The 23,856-nt window shown below is 40.8% G+C and overlaps 1 protein-coding gene across 4 annotated transcripts; it reads left to right on the plus strand.

Annotated features, from left to right (window-relative positions):
- Positions 1-13,514: 13,514 nt before the first annotated feature.
- nkpd1 (NTPase, KAP family P-loop domain containing 1) lies at positions 13,515-23,565 on the plus strand. 4 transcript variants are annotated; one of them, XM_034218413.1, is made up of 7 exons: positions 13,515-13,800; positions 13,877-14,000; positions 15,546-15,615; positions 16,196-16,312; positions 17,911-18,239; positions 18,581-20,047; positions 20,328-23,565. In XM_034218413.1, the coding sequence occupies exons 3-7, from the start codon at positions 15,597-15,599 to the stop codon at positions 20,613-20,615; spliced, it is 2,220 nt and encodes a 739-aa protein (XP_034074304.1). In that variant the 5' UTR covers positions 13,515-13,800; positions 13,877-14,000; positions 15,546-15,596; the 3' UTR covers positions 20,616-23,565. The 4 variants fall into 4 exon arrangements, with proteins under 4 accessions (XP_034074304.1, XP_034074313.1, XP_034074296.1 ...); XM_034218422.1 differs by having other exon boundaries at positions 13,908-14,000; XM_034218405.1 differs by having other exon boundaries at positions 13,515-14,000.
- The last annotated feature ends 291 nt before the right edge of the window (positions 23,566-23,856 follow it).

Genomic DNA, 23,856 nt, shown 5'->3' on the forward strand with positions numbered 1-23,856 from the left:
TAACTAATACATTTATTTTCTCATCTTCTGTAACTACAACTGCCTCCAACCTCATCACTCCCAGGGTTTTATCAGCCCGTAGATATTCCCAGAGTATAGTAATGGAACCACGTAGTGTTACCCCAGGAGTAACAGATAAGGGATGTTGGCTTATTCCAATGTAAACTGTATGGGTTCAATTAACACTGAACCAAGCGTCCCTATATTGCTATGCTGCAATGACCATGATTGACAGATGGGTGTGCAGGAGAAAGGTTAGAGGGGCTTTGGAGGTAGCGGTAGAATTATGCGATGGGAGGGGGTGTTGAGTGCAGATCACGGTCGAGATCACGGCACGCGATCCATACCAATGGGCTCATGCACAGACACTAGCGAACAAATCTTCAGCCCAGTGATTCGGTTCACACATGGATGCATTTGCACACATGACTAAAATAAACACAAGCGGGTAATGTGTTGCGTTTCTTCGCTTGCTTCCTACACATAAAGATTTTTTACAATCTCATTTAGCCATACATTAAAACAGACATTCATGGGCCAGGGATTAACTGACAGGGCCTATTTTTCTTTTTCAGGGCCGATACCAATACTTATTATTAGTTTTCAACGAGGTTGATGTTTAAGATCATGGATTGAAGTGTAAACATGATATGAACACTTTCTTTAATCATGAAGCTGTTTGTTAATTGTTTGGTTCATCAGTGAAGTTCTAAACAGCCCTTCAGACTGGTTTATCTACTAAGATTGATTCTTAAGAATAGGTTGAAAGCAGTTGGTCTGGTCTGGTTAAATACTTCTGATGTATCTTAAGGTATTTTACTGCACCGTATTTTAATAAACTATGATATTATGGTAATGGCACATCTCTGCAAACAAAGCAGGTCAAATTAACGAAATCACCAATAATTCTGCATCCCATGCAATCGTTTCCAGTTCTTATTCACCAAAAGAACTGTGCCTATGACGCTGTAATTCAAACACACCTTTTGTGTAAGACATTTATTTTTATTTTTGTATTGTATGTATGTATTTTACCCCAAAATGTATGCACGTGGGCTTTATGCCTTTATTTTGTTCACGACGGAACTGTGATGGTTTCATGTCATTGAATCCTAGAATGAATTTGAGTGCAGTATAATAATATCAGGTCTATAATGGGTCAATCCTTAGCATCGGCACATGCACACCGGTCCGTAGGTTAGAGGAGCCCAGTGTGTTCCAGGTTACACAGCAACTGGGAAGAGTCACCGTTGTCTGTGAACTGTGTCTCACGCTGAGATTATCTTGACCGTCAGCTATGATGGGCTGGCATGCTGTGGCAAGCTCCAGGTGACTCGAGAAGAGAATGGTAAAGGACTGCAATTTGCAAGAAAAATAGAGAGGAGAAAAAGACATACACGGACAGAACAGAAACAAAATGGTGTAAAGAGTTGTACAAAGCCATTTTTTCGCAAAGAAGGGTGAGGAAAACCCACACAAGAGTTACAAAAGGAAGAAAGGCAGGAAGAACAAGAAGGGGGAGGAAGGATTTGATTTTCTAAGAGAAAAAAGCACCAAAAAGAGAAACTATGGCAGCGCAACAGAGAGAGAAGACGGGACTGAGAAGAAAAAGAGGTAGAGGAAGCTGTTTTTCATTTGAACAAAAAGCCCAGCATCAGAATGAGCAGAAAAGTGAGCTGCAGTCTTGTCATCATGTCCCGGTTTCTTCCCAGATCAACCTGTTTGATGTGAACAGAGTAATATGGTGAACAGTGGGGGGTATCCACAGCATCAAAGAGAATTTAAAACACACACTGGCCCATTACAGTATGCTTATAGCAGTGTGTGTGTGTGTGTGTGTGTGTGTGTGTGTGTGTGTGTGTGTGTGTGTGTGTGTGTGTGTGTGTGTTCGCACCTGTGTCTGTGACTTTGTGCCTGCAAAATAGCGACTGATTGCATGTGTGTCAGGATATGCACAGTGTGACTTTATCCCTTTGACGCCTGGTGACAATTACCAACCAGCAGGTGTTCTTAGCATGATGTGTCTTAACTACCAATCACAACTAGCCCCATGTCTGTTGTTCCATAGTTGAGTGTAACAGGGGAAGTAATAACAATGAACTGCTTTTGATGATCCATGACAGAGAAAACCAGGGCCCAGGCACAAAGTTAGTTTTTCTGCAGAGCTCTGTTGTGGCTACTGAGTTCACGCACCAGCAAACAGGCGCCGCTCTCTGGTGGAGGGAAGAGAGGTAAAACAGCACGAGAAAAGAAAGAAAGAAAGAAAGTCACTCCTAAACTGAGTGCGTTGATGGATGGTCCACTCAGTTTGGCTCAGAGCTCACAATGAATAAACATACAGGGCTGGTGTTTGCTGCAGAAACTCCACATGCAAACCTTTGAACAGTAAGTAATTAAATACATTTAAAAAATGGAATCTGATTATGGCTACGGCTAGAAGGTAGATTCAGTTATGGCTGAATTGTTAATATGATGTTGTGAAGTGTACGGTTTTGATTTTTCACTGAAAACAAATTGAAGTGACTTCACCCTTCCTAAAGCTTATATATTATTGTCAACCCTATGTTTTTCACCTTATGTAAATCAGAGTAGGTGTGAGGTATATTTGATCACATATTCAATAGTTTCAGTCGACATCTCTGCAGAACCTTCTCCAACTTTTTTCCAGCGTCTTACAGCTCTGCTCAGTGAATTATGGAAATGTATTTTCATTCATAATTATGAGAAATAGATTTTCTGCTTTAGTTTCTCTCCGTCTCCCCAAGGCAAGGCCCACACTGAGGCCCAATCTTGTTCCAGTATTGGCCGACAGTTCAAGGCTGCCGTTGTGCCGAAAAGCTTGCCAGGATTAGTGTTCGAATGTGAAGCATTGCTGAAAAATTAGCAAGTATGCATGGTCAGTCTTATATTTAGATGAATAAACATCAGTGGAACCTTCTGAGACACAGTATCAGACATGAGCCTACGTGTTGTTCTGTTTCCCAAATTAAGTTTACAAACCTTTTGCATTTATTTTATCAGATGTATTGTATTTGAACCTGTAGTATCATGTATTTTCAGTGGAATATACTCATCTTTTAAATCTGTTTTGCTCTTCAATAACTCCAGAGAATTATGCATCCTGTTACGGTGTGCAGGAAGCAAATGCAGATTTAAGTGACAAAATAATTCCTTTATTTCAAGGCTACAATATTCAGAGACAGAACAGAACACTCACAACACAAGACGAACCGACACTGAACACAGGAAGAGACAAGACTAAATACAGGAAGGGGTAATCACAAGACGAGACACAGCCGGGCAGGGGAGGAGAAACACAAGGGCCACAGGTGAAAACAATCAGACAACTAGACACACCAGGGAAACTAACGACGAGAGGAAAAACACAGGAAGAAGGACCAGACAATATACAAGGATGAAAATACCCATAACCAGACATACAAAACTACAACACAGACAGATCCTAACAGTACCCTCCCCTCAAGGGACGGATCCCAGACGTCCCAAAACAAAACCACAAAAAGTCCAAAACCACAAGCAGGGTGGGCGGAGGGGGTCCGGAGGAGGGACGCACCACCAGGCCACCAGGGCGGGCGGAGGGGGGACCGGAGGAGGGACACAAAACTAGGGCCAACAGGGTGGGTGGAGGGGGTCTGGAGGACGGGCTTGGGCTGACAGCCCAGGGGCAAGGCAGAGCTTGAAAAGGGGGTTATGGAGGGGCGAAGGCAGTGGCAGGAAGAGTCAGGGGGTCGGGCCCGAGGGCGAGGACCGCGGCACTCAGGGGGCAGGGCTCGAGGGCGAAGACCGCGGCTCTCAGGGGGCCGGGCTCGAGGGCGAAGACCGCGGCTCTCAGGGGGCCGGGCTCGAGGGCGAAGACCGCGGCTCTCAGGGGGCCGGGCTCGAGGGCGAAGACCGCGGCTCTCAGGAGGCCGGGCAGAACCCGGTGTCGGCCAGACAGGAACCGGCGCTGGTGGGACAGGCCTCGGCAGGATCCCCCACGGAAGAGGACCAGGAGTTGGCAGGACCCCCGCCAGGAGGGCAGTCGGCGGGACCTCCAACGGCACAGGACATGGGGTTGGCAGGACCCCCGGCAGAAGAGCAGTCTGCGGGACCTCCAACGGCACAGGACATGGGGTTGGTAGGACCCCCGGCAGGTGAGTAATCGACGGGGCCTCCAACGAGACAGGACAAAGGGTTGGCAGGACCCCCGGCAGGAGAGTAGACGGCGGGACCTCCAACGGGACAGGACACAGGATTGGCAGGACCCCCGGCAGGAGCGCAGTCGGCGGGACCTCCAACGGGACAGGACATAGGGTTGGCAGGACCCCCGGCAGGAGCGCAGTCGGCGGGACCTCCAACGGGACAGGACATAGGGTTGGCAGGACCCCCGGCAGGAGGGCAGTTGGCGGGACCCCCAACGGGACAGGACATGGGGTTGGCAGGACCCCCGGCAGAAGAGCAGTCTGCGGGACCTCCAACGGAACAAGGCATGGAGTTGGCAGGACTCCCGGCAGAAGAGCAGTCTGCAGGACCTCCAGCGGCACAGGACATGGGGTTTGCAGGACCCCCGGCAGAAGAGTAGTCTGCGGGACCTCCAACGGCACAGGACATGGGGTTGGTAGGACCCCCGGCAGGTGAGTAATCGACGGGGCCTCCAACGAGACAGGACAAAGGGTTGGCAGGACCCCCGGCAGGCTGTAAGGTCCGGTTTTGAAGCCGGAAACATGGCTGTAAGGTCCGGTTCTGAAGCCGGAAACATGGCTGTAAGGTCTGGTTCTGAAGCCGGAAACATGGCTGTAAGGTCCGGTTCTGAAGCCGGAAACATGGCTGTAAGGTCCGGTTCTGGAGCCGGAAACATGGCTGTATGGGCCGGCTCTGGAGCCGGAACCATGGCTGCTAGGACCGGTACCTGAGTACGAGCTAGCTTCCTGACCTTGCGTCTTTTAGAAGTCTTTTGGAGGCTCCGTGGACCTCCAAACGCCAGGCGGGATCCCAAGAAAGGGTCAGAGAATGAAGACTGGCACTCAGGGCTGCGTGAGAAAACTCTGAGAAACTCAGGCAATGAGCCTCTCAACCATGGCATGTTGTCCACCTCCATTTGTGCCTTTTTGAGGACAGCCTCTTTGTCCTTTTTAGCCAAGGTTATACTCCATACAGCATAATGACACTGAAGAGTGTACTCTAGGGATAACAAGTCCAAATGAAAATTAAAATCCGCTGGGTCCATTGTTGGTCGGTTCGTAATGTTACGGTGTGCAGGAAGCAGGACCCAAATGCAGATTTAAGTGACAAAATAATTCCTTTATTTCAAGGCTACAATATTCAGAGACAGAACAGAACACTCACCGCAGTTTACTCACAACACAAGCCGAACCGACACTGAACACAGGAAGAGACAAGACTAAATACAGGAAGGGGTAATCACAAGACGAGACACAGCCGGGCAGGGGAGGAGAAACACAAGGGCCACAGGTGAAAACAATCAGACAACTAGACACACCAGGGAAACTAACGACGGGAGGAAACACACAGGAAGAAGGACCAGACAATATACAAGGATGAAAATACCCATAACCAGACATACAAAACTACAACACAGACAGATCCTAACACATCCAACTAGGATCAAAATGTTCCACTATGTTCACCAGCTGTCTGGTGCTGAGCAGTGGCTTTTCACTTTCAACAGTTGCATGCCTCTCTTTGAAACAACATTAATGAGATTGAACAAAAACAAAAAAGCTGCCGACCATGCATAACAGCAATCAATTAAATTAAATTAAATTAAATTCAAGTTTATTTATATAGCCCAAAATCACAAATCCTATTTGTCTCAGAGGGCTTCACAAGTCAACCAAATGAGATGAAAGATTCTGAAATGCTCTGTGGAGCTCAGGGAAATTATCAGTGGCTTCTTCACCACAAGGGACAACATTTTATACCAAAAGTCATGCAATTCATAGTTGATATTAAAATATTGATTATTAGATTATAATGTCTCAAACCAGAACTAAAAATGTGTGTCAAAGCTGAGGCATATTTGAATGTCTGGGTCGTTGGCTAAATAAAGACAATAAATCCCAACAGCGTGAGTGACTCTGATTTTTGACATCCAGATTAAAGTGTCCCAATCTTCGGATCAGCATGTCGTTGTCTCCCTAAACAAGATACTTTACCCCCACATTTTTCCTGTGGTGATTGCATATAAGTCACTTAGGATAAAAGCTTTTAACAAGTGACATGTAATGTAAAAAATGTAATGTAACTACCAGCACAGAGTGTTTTCCTTGTCCAATTTCCTAAAAAACTGCACCTATTGTTGTCTTTCATTCATTCAACAGTCTTGTTGGTTCAATTAATCTAGGATTATATGTTCTCCTATGTTTTCTGTCTTGGATAAGGCTATGATTGTAATTTACTTTCAAATGTTTTCTGATATTCATCAATGTAAAGTTTGAGTAAAGAATTCCGCAGTTTAACTGTTCCAAAGGAAATGAACGATCAAATACGAAATTATTAAGCTGATTGTCAGTATAATAGTGTCTCTGATGTGATTAAACATGATTTTCGGGATTGACAACATATTCAAAGTCATACATTTGATGCTCTGTGTTGTCAACTCTGGAGAAGCCCTATCTATCAAAGCAGTACTTATTTTTAGATCAGACAAATATTCATTATATTGTGTCCAAATGAATACATCAAATTGGTTGGAGTCTTTAGAGGTGTGTGTTGACAGAGAAATATGTGTGCATTGTTGCATGAATTGTCTTAATTATGACCTCATTATCACACATGATTATGTTTAATATGTAATGGTGGTTATAGCAGGACATGCTGTTTTTCTTATGGAGGCAGTGGGAGAGCTGAAGAGAGAGAGGGGCAGCCGGGGAGCCAGAGGACACGTCTCTGCAGGGTGTTCGTCCCGTGCCAGCAGGGTTAACAGTGTGCAGTCTCTCAGCAGAGGGCAATAGATACTTCTTCATGGTAAGTCTGAACCTGAATCCATTCACTTCTCCGACATAAAAAATAACATATTTTATTTTAGCAATAGTTTTGGTTTATGTTGTCTAATTTAAACTAAACATGCACCATATTGTAATTTGTATTTTCCTGATGTTGACATATATAAGACTGCATCAAAGAGGTTTACTTAAATTGTAATTAATAGTATGTTTAAGATGATTTTAACCAAGCTGCTTGTGTACGATTTAATTTTAACCAATAAATAATTAGCAAATAAATGACCATGTTTGAGTCAAACATGATGTTGCCTCACACATAAAATAATGATCCCTGACTCTTCTAACAAGACTCATAATTAATAATTACTGTGGCCGCTAGATTCCTCACTCTCACAAATTGAACTTTTTGGGACATTCCCTGACACGATGATGTTGTTTTCTTGTGTGGACAGTCAACTTGTAACTGACCTTTCATACACCCTGAAGGGAAAAGTAATCACTGAGCACTGAGTCATCGTCCTAAGATAATATCACTTGACAGGTAATCCACATCATATTTTAAGAACAATCCATTTTACAATATGTGGAGCTAATGCAATATTATACAGCGTTCACTCTGTGAGGCACAGCCCCACCCTTTAACTACATATTGATCTTATCTGTGCAATTTAGCACTGCCTCTCTCCCTGCAGATCCCAACCCTGGAGGAAAAAGCAATACAGCCTCATCATAAACACACAGACACACAACAACACGCAGATACACACATGTTCATACGCACACACTGTGGATGTTAAAGGAGAAGTGCGTGTGTATGTGGGTGGTTGTGTGTGCAGGTGGGGGGGGGGGGGGGGGTCACACTTGAATACATGACTAATAGACTATCGACATAGATAAATTACTTTTTAGTAACAGAAAATTGCTCTGTATTCCATTCACTAAACAGTGGTTTCCTCTCGTCTCTTTATCGGTCTTCCATCTTTCTTTCCCTTGTCCTCCACTCATTCATCCTCCATTTCTCTACTCCCTAGTCTTCATCCTCTCTCCCTCTTCAACTCTACCCCCCTGCAACAGTGAAGGCCTTTTTCCTCTGCCAGTTTGCAGATCCTTGTACTTCTCTTTGTGTCCCCCTGCCCTGTTTCCAAAGCAACAAGTGGCAAATGTTGGAGACGTGTTTTTCCCATCCTTTTTTTAGCTGTGAAGCAGGACACTGAAAAAGATCTGTGATTGCACAATAGTGGAATAAAGCACATTAATCCACCCAGTGGCAATGGATTAGAGTTTGCTCTCCCACAGCTGACAGAAGGGGTTTAGAATAATCTCTGAGAGTCACTTTAAATGATTCTTGTCTCTTCAATCAGATTCACATTCACGCTAACGTTTGTGTGTCCACCGTTTGTCTTTCTCCAGCCTGGTTGTTTAAATAGCTGCTATTTCTGGTCACCATGAACCCAGACCTGACATATCAATAAATGGAAACATAGGCAACAGTTTAAAAGCACTCATAATTATATCTTGACACCTCTGCAACAGAGAAATATTCATATGCATGTTTATATGTGTGAAGTGTGACAAATGTAGTGGATGAAGCCTGTTTTTCACACATACCTGAGCCACTCCTACATGTTGCTACCGTTTCAAATCTCATGTACACCTTATTATGTGTATGATACCAGAATGGTTTCATTTAAATAATCTTTATTTCTGTAACGATTTATATGAAAGCTGCAATGCGTATCGGACTGAGACAAAGATTTCATCCGGTAGTTTAACACAGGCGAACCTGTTTGTGCAGCGCGAACCACCAAACCACTTGTTTTGTATAGGCTGAACGTATGTGTTAATGTGACCGGTACCACTTTTAATTTGGATTAGTTATAAAGTCGCCACTATGTTAATCTAAAGGAACACTTTTTAAGAAAAAGCAAATGAATAACACGTTCCAAACCTTGAAATGATGATCTTGTAAACTTAACAAACTCTGAAATGTAACATCAGCTACAACAATGTCAATCATTAAAAAAAAATTCTCAACATTAAATTATAGATACAGGCTAATTAACTGCAGGTGTAATACAAAACTCAAAAAAATCAGGACTCTATAAAAGCTTTACATCACAGAAAATGTAATAACAGCAATTCCATATCTTGGCAAATGTTCCTCTACAAAGGTGTGTGTGTGTGTGTGTGTGTGTGTGTGTGTGTGTGTGTGTGTGTGTGTGTGTGTGTGTGTGTGTGTGTGTGTGTGTGTGTGTGTGTGTGTGTGTGTGTGTGTGTGTATGTGTGTGTGTGGGTGTGTGTGTGTGTGTGTGTGGTGTGTGTGTGTGTGTGTGTGTGTGTGTGTGTGTGTGTGTGGTGTGTGTGTGTGTGTGTGTGTGTGTGTGTGTGTTGTGTGTGTGTGTGTGTGTGTGTGTGTGGTGTTAGCTTTGGTCCCTTTGTTGACACTGCGTCTGAAGAGTGGATTCTAAGACTCATTTATATTTGCTGTGTTATCGTTGGTCATGTTGTATGATAATAAGTTGACGTCATGCCAAACCAAACCGATCTTCAGGCACATGGAAATGTCTAAGTGCTCCTAAAGGCCAATCTGCCCCTGCATTTCTAAGGCTGTACTTTGTCACAGAGGTGGTTTGAGCTAATGTCAGCTTGCTAACATGAGCACAAAGGCAATGCTTACATGCTCAGCACGTTCAATGTTCACTCTCTTAGTTTAGTGTGTGGCTTCTCGTGTGTGTACTAAACAAAAGGAAAACATCTCATTAGTAGGCAGGTATTTGATAAAAAAAACCTTATTATTGTAAAAATTCAGATTTTTTATCGGATGATGGCGCTACAGGAAAAGTGATAATCAAAGTTTGAAGATTATAGCTTATTCTGAGAGGTCATGAATATCAGCATTCAGCACCATATTTCAATGCAATCTATTCTATTGTTATTTAGACATTTAACTCCAAACAATGTCAAACCAATGGTGGCGCTAAATAAATGTATTAAAAACGTAATCGCAATGCATTGATATTTTAGTCTGGACAAAGTAAGTAGTCCTACAGAACTGACAACAGGCCGATAAAATCCAAAATTGGGTATGAACAAATAGAGTTACAAAAAACATAAATATGGACTCATTTTTGAATGAGCAAATTGAGCAGATTATTCACAAGGAAATAATTGTTGCAGCCCCACTTGACAATATGTCCGACAAACTGAATTGTCATGCACATGTTCCTCAGCATCGTGTACAGTACGTGGTTGCAGGTTCACCTTTTTTTACATTTGTTTGTTTCAAACCCGGAAACATAATGCTTTTTACAGCAGTGTTCTCTCTGATGCAGAAATGATCAGTGAGCGCTCAGGTATCTTGTTAGAGCTTTGAAGCGAGCTAACAGCAGGTGTTGGTGTCATGATGCAGAGTATGCTGCGTGCCTTGAGGTGTATTATGCTCATGAAATACAAATAAGATTAGTGTCCTTTCTCATATGATAAAGCAATTCCATCGTTCGCATGCAGAGCAAGACTGCAGGCTGTGTTGACTGTAAAACACAGATACAGGTGGTTTAGAGAAATGTGTGTGTTTGTGTTTGAGTAAGGAAGGAAGGAGAGTGGGAGTTAAGGACCTATGGAGGAAGGCAGAGACTCAACACTTGCATCTGGCTATACTGATACACTCCCCGTGCTTCAGTAAAGGTCTGATAGGGATCAGATTTCATAACAGCCTAATAACACCCTCCAAGGGGTCTCAACCTCAGCTTTTCTATCTCTGCAAGTGCTTCCATCATCTTCACCTCAACAATCCAGCCCCTGTCAACAGCCATCAACCCGTCAACCGACTGATATTGACAATAAAACACGAGGCAGGATCAGCGGGTTGGAGTGAATATGTGCACACATGCGTGTAAGGTTGGGTGAAAGGTCCAAGAGTGGGCACTCGTTCCAACACCACCACCTGGAGAGGAGCTCGTTGTGAACCTGGTAGCAGCTATACTCTCACACGGTGGGACAGATTTCATGGGAGCGTGGAGAGGAATACAAAGAGGCAGCCGCACAGAAAGAAAAATGTATAATGATCCCCGTTGTCACAGCCATGACTTTTGGACAGCTCCACTCGCAGCATGCTGCAGAGGAGATGGAGAATTGTGAGCCTTGTCGTGCATCATAAATGTAATACCATATGGGAATGTAGCCCTCACACGCAGAAGAGAATAGGACATTTGTGCGCCTCATAAAGGAGAATGTATTGCCTTTTACGAGGTAGCGAAGGACATATTGTGTGGCAGGCCTCATAAACATACATGTTTCTCTTATGAGTTTTTCTGGGATTTGAGGGAAGGCTGTATAGAATACAAAAGTAGGATTAAGAACCGGATAAGCATTCCATTGAAATGGCTGTACTGCTTGAGAAGGGATGAGGATGAGGAGAAGAGGACGAAATGGAAATAGATGAAAATAAGATGATGTGATCTGGGATCTGAATGTGAATGGAAAGGAGGTTGAAGGTGCAGGCAAAAATAATCATGTATGGGATGTTTGTGCTGATAGATACAAGATCAGCATGCATACCGTTCCACTCACCCCTGCCCCAGCAGGGCTCTTCGGTGGCAATCTCATGCCTTTTTTTCTCTTAATATCTGCCACGGAGGTATCAAGCAAAAGTAGATTTTGCGCGTGTGCAGGAATTTTCATCTCGTTGTCTCTGGTGGGATTGTTAAAGCAGACAGTGTCTATAGATCTTTGGAGGTCACAGCATTTAGAAACCTCCATTTGTTGGTGCCATCATCCCTTGGTGACAATAAAAGACAATTGGTGTGTGTGAATCAGCTTGTGGCAGGGATCTGGACCCCTGTGCCTCAGGGTGAAGACCCTATCATCATCCTTGCTTGCTGTGCAGGTCTGCCGAGGGAGCAGCAAAGCTTAAGACATCATGCCCAGATTTAGCAGCGTTACTCTCTGTATCTCTGGCTATTTCTCTGTCCTCTCCCTGTGACTTAGCACAATCTGCAGAGAGACTGATCAATAGATCACACCAACAAGAGGTCTTGAAGCCAATTAGGCCTGGCAAGCCGGTGTCAGGCGTGTCAATACTGAGGCTTGTCTGCCTTCAGGAACAATGGATAAGGAATACAATTGGATATATACGTGCACGTGTGCATGTGTGTGTGCTTGTGTGTTTCTGTTTGTGCTCTGCAGCTTCTGATTTAGATTAAAGATCATCAGCCCATCCAATAGAAGTTCTAGCACATCTTAAGCTCTTGACCGCTCCCCATTTTCAGTAAATGCCTCCTTCACTGTCGGGTCTGCTCCTACATACCAAACAGAGCAGAGAGGTGTGATGAAGGGTGCTGATCAAATGTCATTGTGCAGCTTTCATGAACAATACTTTAGCGCCCTCTGTTGGTGTGTTAAATTCCCACTTTCTTTTCTAAATATTGCACTTTTTTTTACTTGTTCCTGAATCACAGTCGATGCACGTGACCCTAAGTGCAAACTATTTCAACTAGCTTCTGATAGAAAAAAAAATTGCGTTTTCCTGAACCTAAAATATTAGTTTAATTTCCTCTTGCCTCGAGCAAAAAATCCCTCCAAGTTCATCCAATTCTGAATACAATTTATCTCTGTCTGATACCTATCTTGGATTAATCATGAAGGTGCATTCATTAACTTAACTGCAAGGTTTATGTGGTGAAAGATCGAGATGTGGTGAGGGTTCACAGAAGGGGAAATACAATCCAATTAAATCAGTATTGGTTTGCAAAAGACTCCTGGCCAAGTAATAACTGAGATCCTCTTTCTCTCACACACAACCTCACAACCACACACTCACACACACTCACACACACCCACTCTCTCTATGACAATCAAGTTAATTAAAGTAGTTGAACAATCAGGTACTCAGTCTCTGAGTAAAGGCAGAATTAGTCACCCTCAAACTGAGCACTTTAAATCTTAATCAGACATACACTAATTAAACTTCATTTCATCAATATCACCTAAAAACGGAGTATTTTGCTCTCTGGTGCTTATGTGTGAGGTTGTTTACATATTGACACCAATGTGCATTTGATGCATGTATGTTAACAACTTTAAAATATCCCATGCATGATTGTCTCTATGGTGTATCCGTCTCTAACTGTGCACACAAAGCTCTCTGTTAGTATAAATCAATACTTATTATATAGTTATATGTTTAAATACATTTGGAGCCATCTTTTAATAAATGACAATTTTAATAGAAATGTTTTTTGTTTTAATTTCAACCTTCAACAAAATAATGTTTTAAGTATAACATTGGAACATTATGTATTAAATTAGTCAACTTGACATTATTTACATACACAGTTTATTCGTAGTTGGTTTTGAAGGACCTCTCTTGTGTATACTGCGACACCAGATGGTAAAAGAAAGCTAATGCAAGAAACTAAACAAATCAAGCCAAGGGAAATTAGGCTTCGAGCTTGTTCGTCAAAGCTTGACTAACCAGTTGTGTCATAACAAATACTGCTCTGGGCATCTTAAACACTTTGCATGTCAGTTCAGACCAGGAAGAGGAATCCAGCCATTCCCAACCTGAGGGGCTTCAAACTAGGAATTCAGTTCAGGAAACATGCAGACAGGCTCCGGCATGGCAATTTGTTACATTTTTGCAAGAAGTTAAAAACTTGGATAGTGAATGCCAGAAGCTATCAAGAAAATGGGGATTTTTGTACCTTGTAATGCTTTCAGGAACTACCCACTTCACTCAGATGATATGAATAGGGAGAAAATTGGGAGCAGCAGGAGTAGTATGGTGTTACGGATTGGAAAAGGAGAATGGACAAAAAGATCGTGACCTCACTTCCTGGTAAATATCAGTCCAAAAGACGTTGCCTGTGGTTACCAGTTGCCTTTTATTTCCTTCTGTTATCAGTGTTGTAAAGTTTTACAGCTCTCACGTCATGGGGGTTTAAGGTTCAACACACCTTAGCTGCATGGTCCTTTCCTCTTTCTGGATATGTTAAGAGTCCAAGTAAAGATCAGGACTGACATTTGGAACATAAACAGGTAAGCTTGTTTCACTATTAACACATTTCTGCCACATCAGTTATTATCTAATGGGTGCTTAGAACATAATTAAAGTGTTATGGTTTACAATAATATTGTATTGTTTGTTAACATTTATATCACACGTAAAATCAAAGCAAAGCCTATATTTTCTCTAAACATATCTTTAAGATTTATTTTGGTCTGTTAAGAGTCTAATAGACCAACATACCGGCCGCGTACCGGGGGTTGGAGGCCACTGTACACATTAGGCATGCGCAGACAAGAAACAAGGAGAGAAAATATGTTGCCAGCAGGGAAAAGGACTAGGCAATGCAAGGTAATCATTGACTCAGCCAGACTATTGACATTTTCGCACATAAAAAAGAACAGCCTGCATTCACGGAGAGATCATACCCATAAAACAACTCACTTTAATGCCTGTCAATCAACACTCAGAACAAAAGGAAAAAATAACATGTGGGTTGAAAATGGCTGTTTCTGCCGCTTAAGCACTCTCAAGGACATTTACTCCACTTGTGGTGTTTTCAATGTAGTTGTAGAGGTGTTAAGTACATGAACAAACAGATCTTTCTCACTCAATCCCGAAGTTAAACTGAGTGCTTAAACAACACAAGGGTTGTCAAAATGACTGGGTTTTTGCATGGGAGCTCCTCTCACTGATGACTGAGAGCACCATTGTTTTATCAGGCATTATATACAGCGAGAAGTATGGCAAGCCGATTTAGCTTTTATTCATTTCAGGAGGATATCAAAAAATCAATTCTTACTAGTAATAATGTTTATTTCTGATATCAAAAATTGAATTTTAACTAGAATGTGTATTCTTGATATCAGAAATGTGATTTTAACTAGTGAGATTTGCATCGTTTTTCTCATTCATTTCAATGGGAGTTGGAATTTGAACTAGTTCAAATGCCAATTTCTGATATCAGTAATCCAATTGTTGACATCAGAAATACAATTTGAACTAGATATAAATAAAAGTTGAATTATAACTAGTAACAATTGAATTCCTGATATCAAAAAAGGATTTTGAACTAGTTCAAATTGTATTTCTGATATCAACAATTGGCATTTCGACTAGTTGAAATTGAATTCTTGATATCAGAAATTGGTATTTTTACTAGTTCAAATGTAATAGTAACTAGTAACAAATTAATTACTGATATCAGAAATTGGCATTTGAACTACTTCAAATTCCAACTCCCATTGAAATGAATGAGAAAAACGATGCAAATCTCACTAGTTCAAATCGCATTTCTGATATCAGAAATATACATTACAACTAGTTACAATTGAATTTCTGATATCGATAATTTGCATTCTAACTAGTTAAAATTCTAATTTTGATATCAGAAATAAACATTATTACTAGTAAGAATTGCATTTTTGCAATATCCTCCAGAAATGAATAAAAGCTAAATCGGCTTGCCATAGCGGAGGGACCTGTTACCAAACGGAGAACACGCCAACAGACACACAGAAACACACACACAACTCCACAGTATGCATTGAGTTCCTTATGTGTTTCATTCTTCGCAGGTTGAGGGGATTTATCTGAAAGCTGAACGTTCCAAGCACCACACAGTAATCATGTATAATCCAACAAAAGGTGAGTTGTTTGCAGTTTATGAATGAATGAATATAAGAATGAATGTATGAATGAGTTTGAACGCCAAAACTATCTAAACCAGGGATGAGCAGCTCATTAATGCAGGGTCCTGTTTTCCCTCATGTGTTTTTTTCATCATTTATCCAGCAGTATTTCATCTTGAAACACCTTCTTTATGACTTGTTTTTCTTAATTGTTGTCATTAATCAATTAGCAAAGAATGCACAGCACAGAGCATGTATTTATGGTTAGACACTCCTTCATTATTATTCATTATAATAAGCTCACCATATAAATTCCTAAATGAACACGTGTTATGTACTACAGAGACATACCTGTAATTTCAGTTCAGTTCAACATTATTGAGCAGAAATGTTCTTAACCAAGAACGATGTCAGTAAAGATTAGTCCTTTGAGCATTTTCTCAGATTAAATCTGTGAAACATCTATTGAGCTATTGATTGTATGTTATGTTTTTGCTATTAGAAGACTGTGGTTAAAGATATTAACTAATGTTTTTCAGAATTTAAAATTAAATATTAAATGAGTTATCCATGTTGTTTCCCGAATTTCTTTTCAGATGATATATATGCATATGCATTGTCGAAGACCTTGACAAAAGTGTCATCACCTGCCACTGTAGGACTCTACTCTTCATGTCAGAATCGACTTAACATGATCCTCGGACAAATGGAAGGTATGTTAACACTCTCGGTGCACCAGCATGTCGTTTCTTTTGACTGCTTACATCTTTAAATGAAAACTTTAAGCACTCAGGCAGTGTCTAAAGTCTATAGGAACCTCATATTAGATTAGATTCAACTTTAATGTCATTGCACAGAGTACAACAAAATGCAGTTTGCATCCAAGTGCAAAGAGTAGTGAAGTGCATTAGTTTTCAACAAATGTACATAACAGAACAAATATAAATGTTAGGATCTTATAGGACGAATAGGTTGGCATCAAGTCTACAACTTCATCTGTTTGCATGCAAACAGACCGTTTTTAGTTTTTTACTGACACCACAAAGTACACTGTAATGATGACTGAAGTTTTTGAAACAACGGTATATGTTGACTGTAAAAACTGCACACGCTAATTAAATGCTATGGCAGCATAAACCTAATGTGTATTCTTTTGCACTGACATAGCCCCTGCAGTGATAAAACTCACTGAGGTACGTCTTGGCATATGAATGGGCTGTGCACCACCTCAGCGCCGGCTCATAGTTAAATGATTTCTTCACAACTAACTGAGTGGAAAGTAGACATTGTAATTCTGCTCCGTAGGCCTCTGGGGGATCTTTGTGTTCAGTACACATACCATTATTCTCCGAAACACTGTAGACAGCAAAACAAATCTAAAACAACAGTGCATTCAGAAAGTGTTAGCACCCCTTAACTTTTTCAAAAAAGATTGTGTTTCAGCTTTAAGAAGATTTAAAAGATTTAAAGAATACAGATTTCAGTATTCTGAGGCTCTGAGCCCCATTTATTTTCCTCGCGGACGGCAAAAGAAAGTCTGACATTATACAATTTAAAATAAAAACAATAATCGTGGCTTGATATTGAGTAAGAAAATGTTTCTATGAACCACACAGCTTCCGGTCTTCCAAGACCCGACCGGACAAAAAGACGTGGTGCAGGCACGAAACATACTACCAATAGAAATACATTGCTTTTAAAATCGTTCTGTGTGACACGAAAAAAAGGTGAACACGAATTAATATATTACATTTATTTTGTGACTATTACACGAAATACCGTGAGACTGGGTTGGCCCATATGCTGCAAATTGTTGTTTCTTACACAACCACTAGAGGTGCTAAACTTTAAAACGTGACTATAGGTCGTAATAAGCTGTTGAACAATCGACCTATTTGGTCGTATGAGTTGGAGGACTTGTTGATACAAATATAACGCTTTGAAAGGATTTTAAACAGATTAATAAATATGGTTTTCAATGGCTCTACATTGGAATTACAGATTGAAAAGCACAATCTTTTGCATACCATTAGTTTTCCTGCAGACTGATTATTTTGGTTTCAGGTCTAGCACCATGGCCAGGGTTGGTGCAAGCTAAATAAGTCTAAGTACCAAAGTTAGGGCTATAATATTCCACATAAGTTCTATTTATATCCTGTTTAAGTCCAAGCCATTACCCAGCATGGTGTTTTACCTACATCTCAGTGTTTCACTCTGCTTTGAATTATAGGTTTATCCATATATATGTATCCAAAAAGCATAAACAATGTATCTTATATAATAATATTATCTATGTTTTGTGACTCTTCAGTGTACATGAAGCAGGAAGCGTCGAGGATTGAGCAGGAATACAAAGGAAGGTTCCGGCCTCGCTCAGCTAGACCATCAATCTGCGGTTTTCTAGCTCTCATTGGAAGAATGCTCTTCTACAGACCCATTTGGACAGAGGACAATCAGCAGCACCATAACGTCAGATTCATTTATGTACATTTTAGTGCGTGGCATTTTGCAGGCAGTGACCTGCTGTGGGCCGGGCTAGCCATACGGCTGTTTCAGGCCATGCAGATGAGCTTTGGGAAATTACAGATTGTACTCTATCGTGTGGCTCAACATGATGAAGAAATGGAAGTCCAGAATAAGGTTTGGGAATTTATTTTCACTTCTCTAGGTTATTACACAAAGAGGGTACAGTTGCACTAGTGGTTCTTAATGCTAACCTTCTCGGTTTAGGATTTTAACTAACATGTTAACATGTGCTAATCAGCGCTTAAGACATGCAGCTAAAGGTTAATGGTAGTGCTAATATAGGCAATGTAAATGAATGCATAACAATTTATAGCAAACTTGTCTAAAAGTGTGAGGCTATTCACTTGAAAGAACTAGCCACCTAGCCATGCCACTAGCCTGACTAAACAAACTACAGTAACGTCTAACTGTGTCTGATTTTTCTATCTTGTTTGTTTTTTATTAAAAACAATTAGAGAGTGGAGGAAGGTCTCAACCATTGGAGGTCCAAAAAGGTTTGCTGCTGCCCTCTGTGGTTTCTCCTCCTGTCCATCCTCATGGTACCACTTGTAATCCTGGTTTTCACATTGACTTTTGGTCTTCCCAATCCTGAGATGAAACCAGGTGGAGCAGTGAATGGAACAAACACAAGCCATGTGGGAGTGTTTGAGGGCCTGTTCATCGCTTCCATTGGACTCCCTGCAGCAGGAGCTTTGAGGTTTGTCTTTCAGATGGTTAAGAACCTCATCTTCAGCCAGGATCTGAACATTAGGAAGGGAATGGACAATGAGCGAGTCAGCAGCCAACTTGGCTTCATGAACGACGTCAGGAAAGAAATGTGGTTACTGTCTCAATTCATCCAGTTTATGGAGGTGTTTGAGAGAAGGAGGATCCGAGTGGTACTGAAGATCACCAATCTCGACCGCTGCTCCCCAAAGAAGATTGTTGCAGTTTTGGATGCCATTAACATTCTGCTTTCAGATGAGGAAAGTCCGTATATTTCCATTCTGTCTGTAGATCCAGATGTTCTTGTACAGAAAGTGAACTTTGCAGATGGTTGCTTCAGCAAACAAGACAGAGCTTATGCATTGTTGAACGGAATTGTGACTCTGGCCTTTACAATCCCACCACTGGGCGATGACTCAAAGCGCAGTTTATTTGACAGCCTCACTAGCAATTCAAAATCCCCTGATGACTTAAGCATGAGCAAATATAAGCAAGGAACTGGGGCTCTAAAAAAAAAGTCTTCCTCAGATGTATTCTCAGTGGAGTTTGCCATTGAAACGCAAGAGTCATATCCACTGATGGATAAAACTACAGCAGCACTGGATGTAAAGGACGAGGAAGTAGAGAAGTTGGTTAGGAGCATCCTGAACAGCAACGAGAGGAATCTTAACAAGTACATGTTAGAGGATGCCACGTCTATGAGGAGGGTGATCAACTCCATTCGAGTGACTGTGATAGTCATGAAGGCCTTGCAGAAAGAGCTTCCTAGACCAGAATACATCGCTGCATGGGTGGTCTTAGCTAATCAGTGGCCCTGCCGCCTCAGCTGGATCCTCCAGTGTGTGGAAGACGCTCAGCAGAGAGCAGATATTGAACTTGACAATGTTCCCAAGGCTGACGATTCAAAAACCTTGTGGAAAGTCTTCCAAAAATCCAGGGCAGAGCTGTATGTGATGAGTGCACAGATTGAGGACCTCCTGGAGCAGGATGGAGATCCTGAAATGTTTGAAAGATTTCTCACAGTAGATTTCAAATTCACCGTAAAGGACTTGAAGACCTTTGAAGGTTCGACAGTAAACCTGGATCATTCAATCAGGAAGGAGCTGGCTCACATCAGAGGGACATCCAGGCTGAAAGATTCTGGCTGGATGAGGAACCTAGCCCCTCTGCCAATCACAACCATCATCAACATGGATACAGAAGATGTTTGTAAAGAAGTAAGAACAAAGTTGTAATGTTTAAGCTTTCAGTCTGGATTGATTTGGAAACACATGTGGTCAGTCAGAAAGTGCAGTGTAACGTGTTGTGGAGCTACTCTATCAGAAATACAGCTGAAGAAAAGTATGTATATCTGAAGCAAAAACATAACGTTTTTTGGACTATTGCAAATCCAACAGAAAAGGAAGTTTATATACATTTAGTAGTCATAGGGAGGATTTGAAAGTAAATCATTTTACTCTTGTGTTTATAATGCTTACATTTTCTACTTTTTTGTAGTTGGAGAGGCTGGACTACCAAAGTAAGTATAATGATATTGTGAGAAGAAATAACCTCAATGGTTCAGCCCTGCTCTTTGGTGATACAGACGACCTCAAAGAGCTCCTACAAATGACCTTTGGAGAATGGACAAGATTCAGACTGCACTTCCTGGGTGTACCATCACGTCTCCGACAACCGTACAAGAACATGGCCCCGCCAGCTTCTCATCCTCAGGCCAATCGATTTCACTTCCACATGCCTAATCAGTACTCGTCTAATCCAAATCTGGTTAACGGCAGCATGTAAGACTCCAATCCATATCCAGTGTCCATAAAATGATGATGTGCATGTGTAACACTTATTAACAATTTGTACAGTAACAACACGTGTGCAGAGTTCAGGAGTTTATTTAAAGTCATTACATTCACTTTGTTCAGCTACAAGGGCTTGTGTTACTTGATTATGTCCCTGTGTCCACCTAAAATCAATTCAGACATCATGACACAATTCCATCTGATAAACGATAAAGACCTGAAGGACATTATTCAACATCTGAAATCCTCCTCCTGCAGCCTCGATATTATTCCAACCGGATTTTTCAAAGATGTTTTTTCATTGCATGGCCTCAGATCTACTTCACATAGTAAACAAGTCTCTCCACTCGGGTGTATTTCCACATGCCCTGAAAACTGCAGTAATGAAACCGCTCTTAAAAAAGCATAATCTAGACACATCCGTAATGAATAATTATAGGCCAATATCAAACCTCCCATTTTTAGGCAAAATGATTGAAAAAGAGTCATTTCATGCTTTTAATAATAATAATAATATTAATAATAATAATAATAATACATTACATTTATAAAGTGCTTTTCCTGGTGCTCAAAGCGCTTACAATATTAAATAAAACAATTTTAAATGACGGTGTTGATGTGTTCCAGTCAGGCTTTCGACTAAACCACAGCACTGAGACTGTTCTTGTTAAAGGTCTTCAATGACATCCATTTAAACACAGACAGTGGCAGAATATCAGTGTTAGTATTATTAGATCTCAGCGCTGCATTTTATACTGTTGACCACCACAACATATTGCTAGACCGACTAGGAAACTGGATGGGACTTTCGGCAACAGTTCTAAATTGGTTTGATTCCTACTTAAAGGACAGAAAAAACGTTGTCTCTATAGGCAACTACACATCAGCGTTGACAAATATGACATGCAGGGTTCCTCAAGGCTCCATCTTAGGACCTCTGCTTTTTAATATCTATATGCTACCACTGGCTCAAATTATGAAAAACAACGACCTAAGTTATCATATCTATACAGATGACACCCAGATTTATTTTAAAATGTCACCAGGAGACTATTCTCCGATTACAACACTGAGTAAGTGCATTGAGCACATCAATGACTGGATGAGTAGGAACTTTCTCCAATTGAACAAACAGAAAACTGAGATGATTGTTTTTGGAGCAAAGGAGGAACGATTAAAAGTCATCGCAGAGTTTTAGTCGGCAGACTTCAAAACAACGAATAAATCTAGAAATCTAGGTGTAGTGATGGACTCAGAATGTTAACAGTCACATTACAACAGTAACTAATTCTGCATACTATCACCTGAAGAACATATCTATATCTGTCTGTCAAATAATTGATTATAAAGTACTGCTGCTGGTTTTTAAAGCACTAAATGGTTTAGGACCAAATTATATTAACGATCTCCTGCAAAACTATGAACCATCCAGCAGGAGTCTCCGGTCTTCTGGGACGGGTCTGCTCTCTGTTAGAAGAGTCAGAGCTAAACATGGAGAAGCAGCATTTAGCTTTTATGCCCCGACCATCTGGAACAAACTCCCTGAATCCTGCAGGTCAGCTGCAACTCTTTATACTTTTAAATCCAGACTAAAAACGTATCTTTTTGACGCTGCATTTGGATGAGTTGTTCAAATTCAAACTGCAGTATGGCTTTTATCCATGTATTTTATACCTGTTGGGTTCATTTTATTATCTTTGCTTTTTTTAATGCCTGATTTTAAATGCTTTTTTATAATGTGCTTCCACTGTATTTATTCTTAAATGTCTTTTATTTAAAAAATGTAAGCACTTTGGGTTGCCGTGTGCTGAAAGGTGCTATATAAATCAACTTGCCTTGCCTTGGAATTTTTTCTAAATCTCATGCAACTATGAGAAATAAGTATCACATAAAAGTCAGTTAACTTAAGGAAGAGAAAGCCCAACAATCATAGTGGTAGTGTTACCAAGATGTCCAATCATGTAGAAATCTGCCTTAGTTGACGTGATTGTACAATTGTGTTTATAATGGACACATTTTTCATTTTGCTACATCTCACATTATGAAAAGCACATCATATGATGGCTGATTCACATTAAGCTGCTTTTGTTTCTTGGTCCTGGTATTGTACATGCTAGTTCATTCACACTCTCACGGCTACACTGTGACACTTTAGTAACATGGAGCCAGTGTTTGTGTCACAAATAACACCTGTGCTTTTCTTTTTATAAAAAGGGAGAAAGTTTGCTGTAAAAGATTTATGAGTCAGGTTTCTTTTCTGTCATGGTGCTATAATAGATGGCCCAAAGGATCAGCTGTGAAGCATGTTACATGAGGAAAACACACACACAGAGACCTACTGCTTTTCTACTGTACTTGGAAATCATTTTCTGTAACTAAAAATATATAAGTACAAATAAGAATACCATTTAATTATAAAATATAATGCCCCACAAGTGCTATTTTTCTCTTTCTGCTCCTCTATCACACAAACATATGACATGCACATGGAGATAAGCATAGAGTTAGGGGCGATTCAACTGGGAGGGTTAACAGGAGGCTCCTTCATGCACAAAATTGCAACCTGATTTCAGCTTTTACACATTCCAATTTGTGTTGAGCTATTTTTTATTTTGTTTGTACTTTTCGAAACAATTAATGTGTATTATAAGGAGGATGATCTGCCCATGCCATAGACAATTAACTGTATGTTTATGTTGTGGAAGTCCTTGTGATGTATAGACAGAAAGATTGCATTCCAGAGGCAGAACAGATTTTACCAAAATATATTTGGTATTTGACCGATTTAAATGTGCTATACGTTTCGAATACTTGATGATCCTTAAGAAAAAATAAATATAATTACTGTAAATGGCACTGAACTGTGATTTTACCTTTCATGAAACTCAATAAAATCTTAGTCCTTATAATAAAATGCATTTGAAAAAGTGTCCCAAAAATAAAAATGCTCATCCAAGCAACTATTTTGTCAGTAGCCTTTCTACATATTGTTGCCCGTTCACAAACAGCCCAAGCAATGTGCTGACTCAGTAATGATATTTTTATATCAAAGTGTTCTCATGGTAAATAATCAGCTGACGGGTTCATTTCATTTGGATTCCTTTGAACTATTTCCCTTGGAAAGTTGCAAACGATAATTTAGCTAAAAAATATGAGGCTCACAAACTGAGGCCTTTATAGTACAAGCAATAACATTTCACTACCACACATCTTCAAAACATATAGTACACTAC

Source organism: Gymnodraco acuticeps, unplaced genomic scaffold (assembly GCF_902827175.1).
Source record: "Gymnodraco acuticeps unplaced genomic scaffold, fGymAcu1.1, whole genome shotgun sequence".
Taxonomy (NCBI): domain Eukaryota; kingdom Metazoa; phylum Chordata; class Actinopteri; order Perciformes; family Bathydraconidae; genus Gymnodraco; species Gymnodraco acuticeps.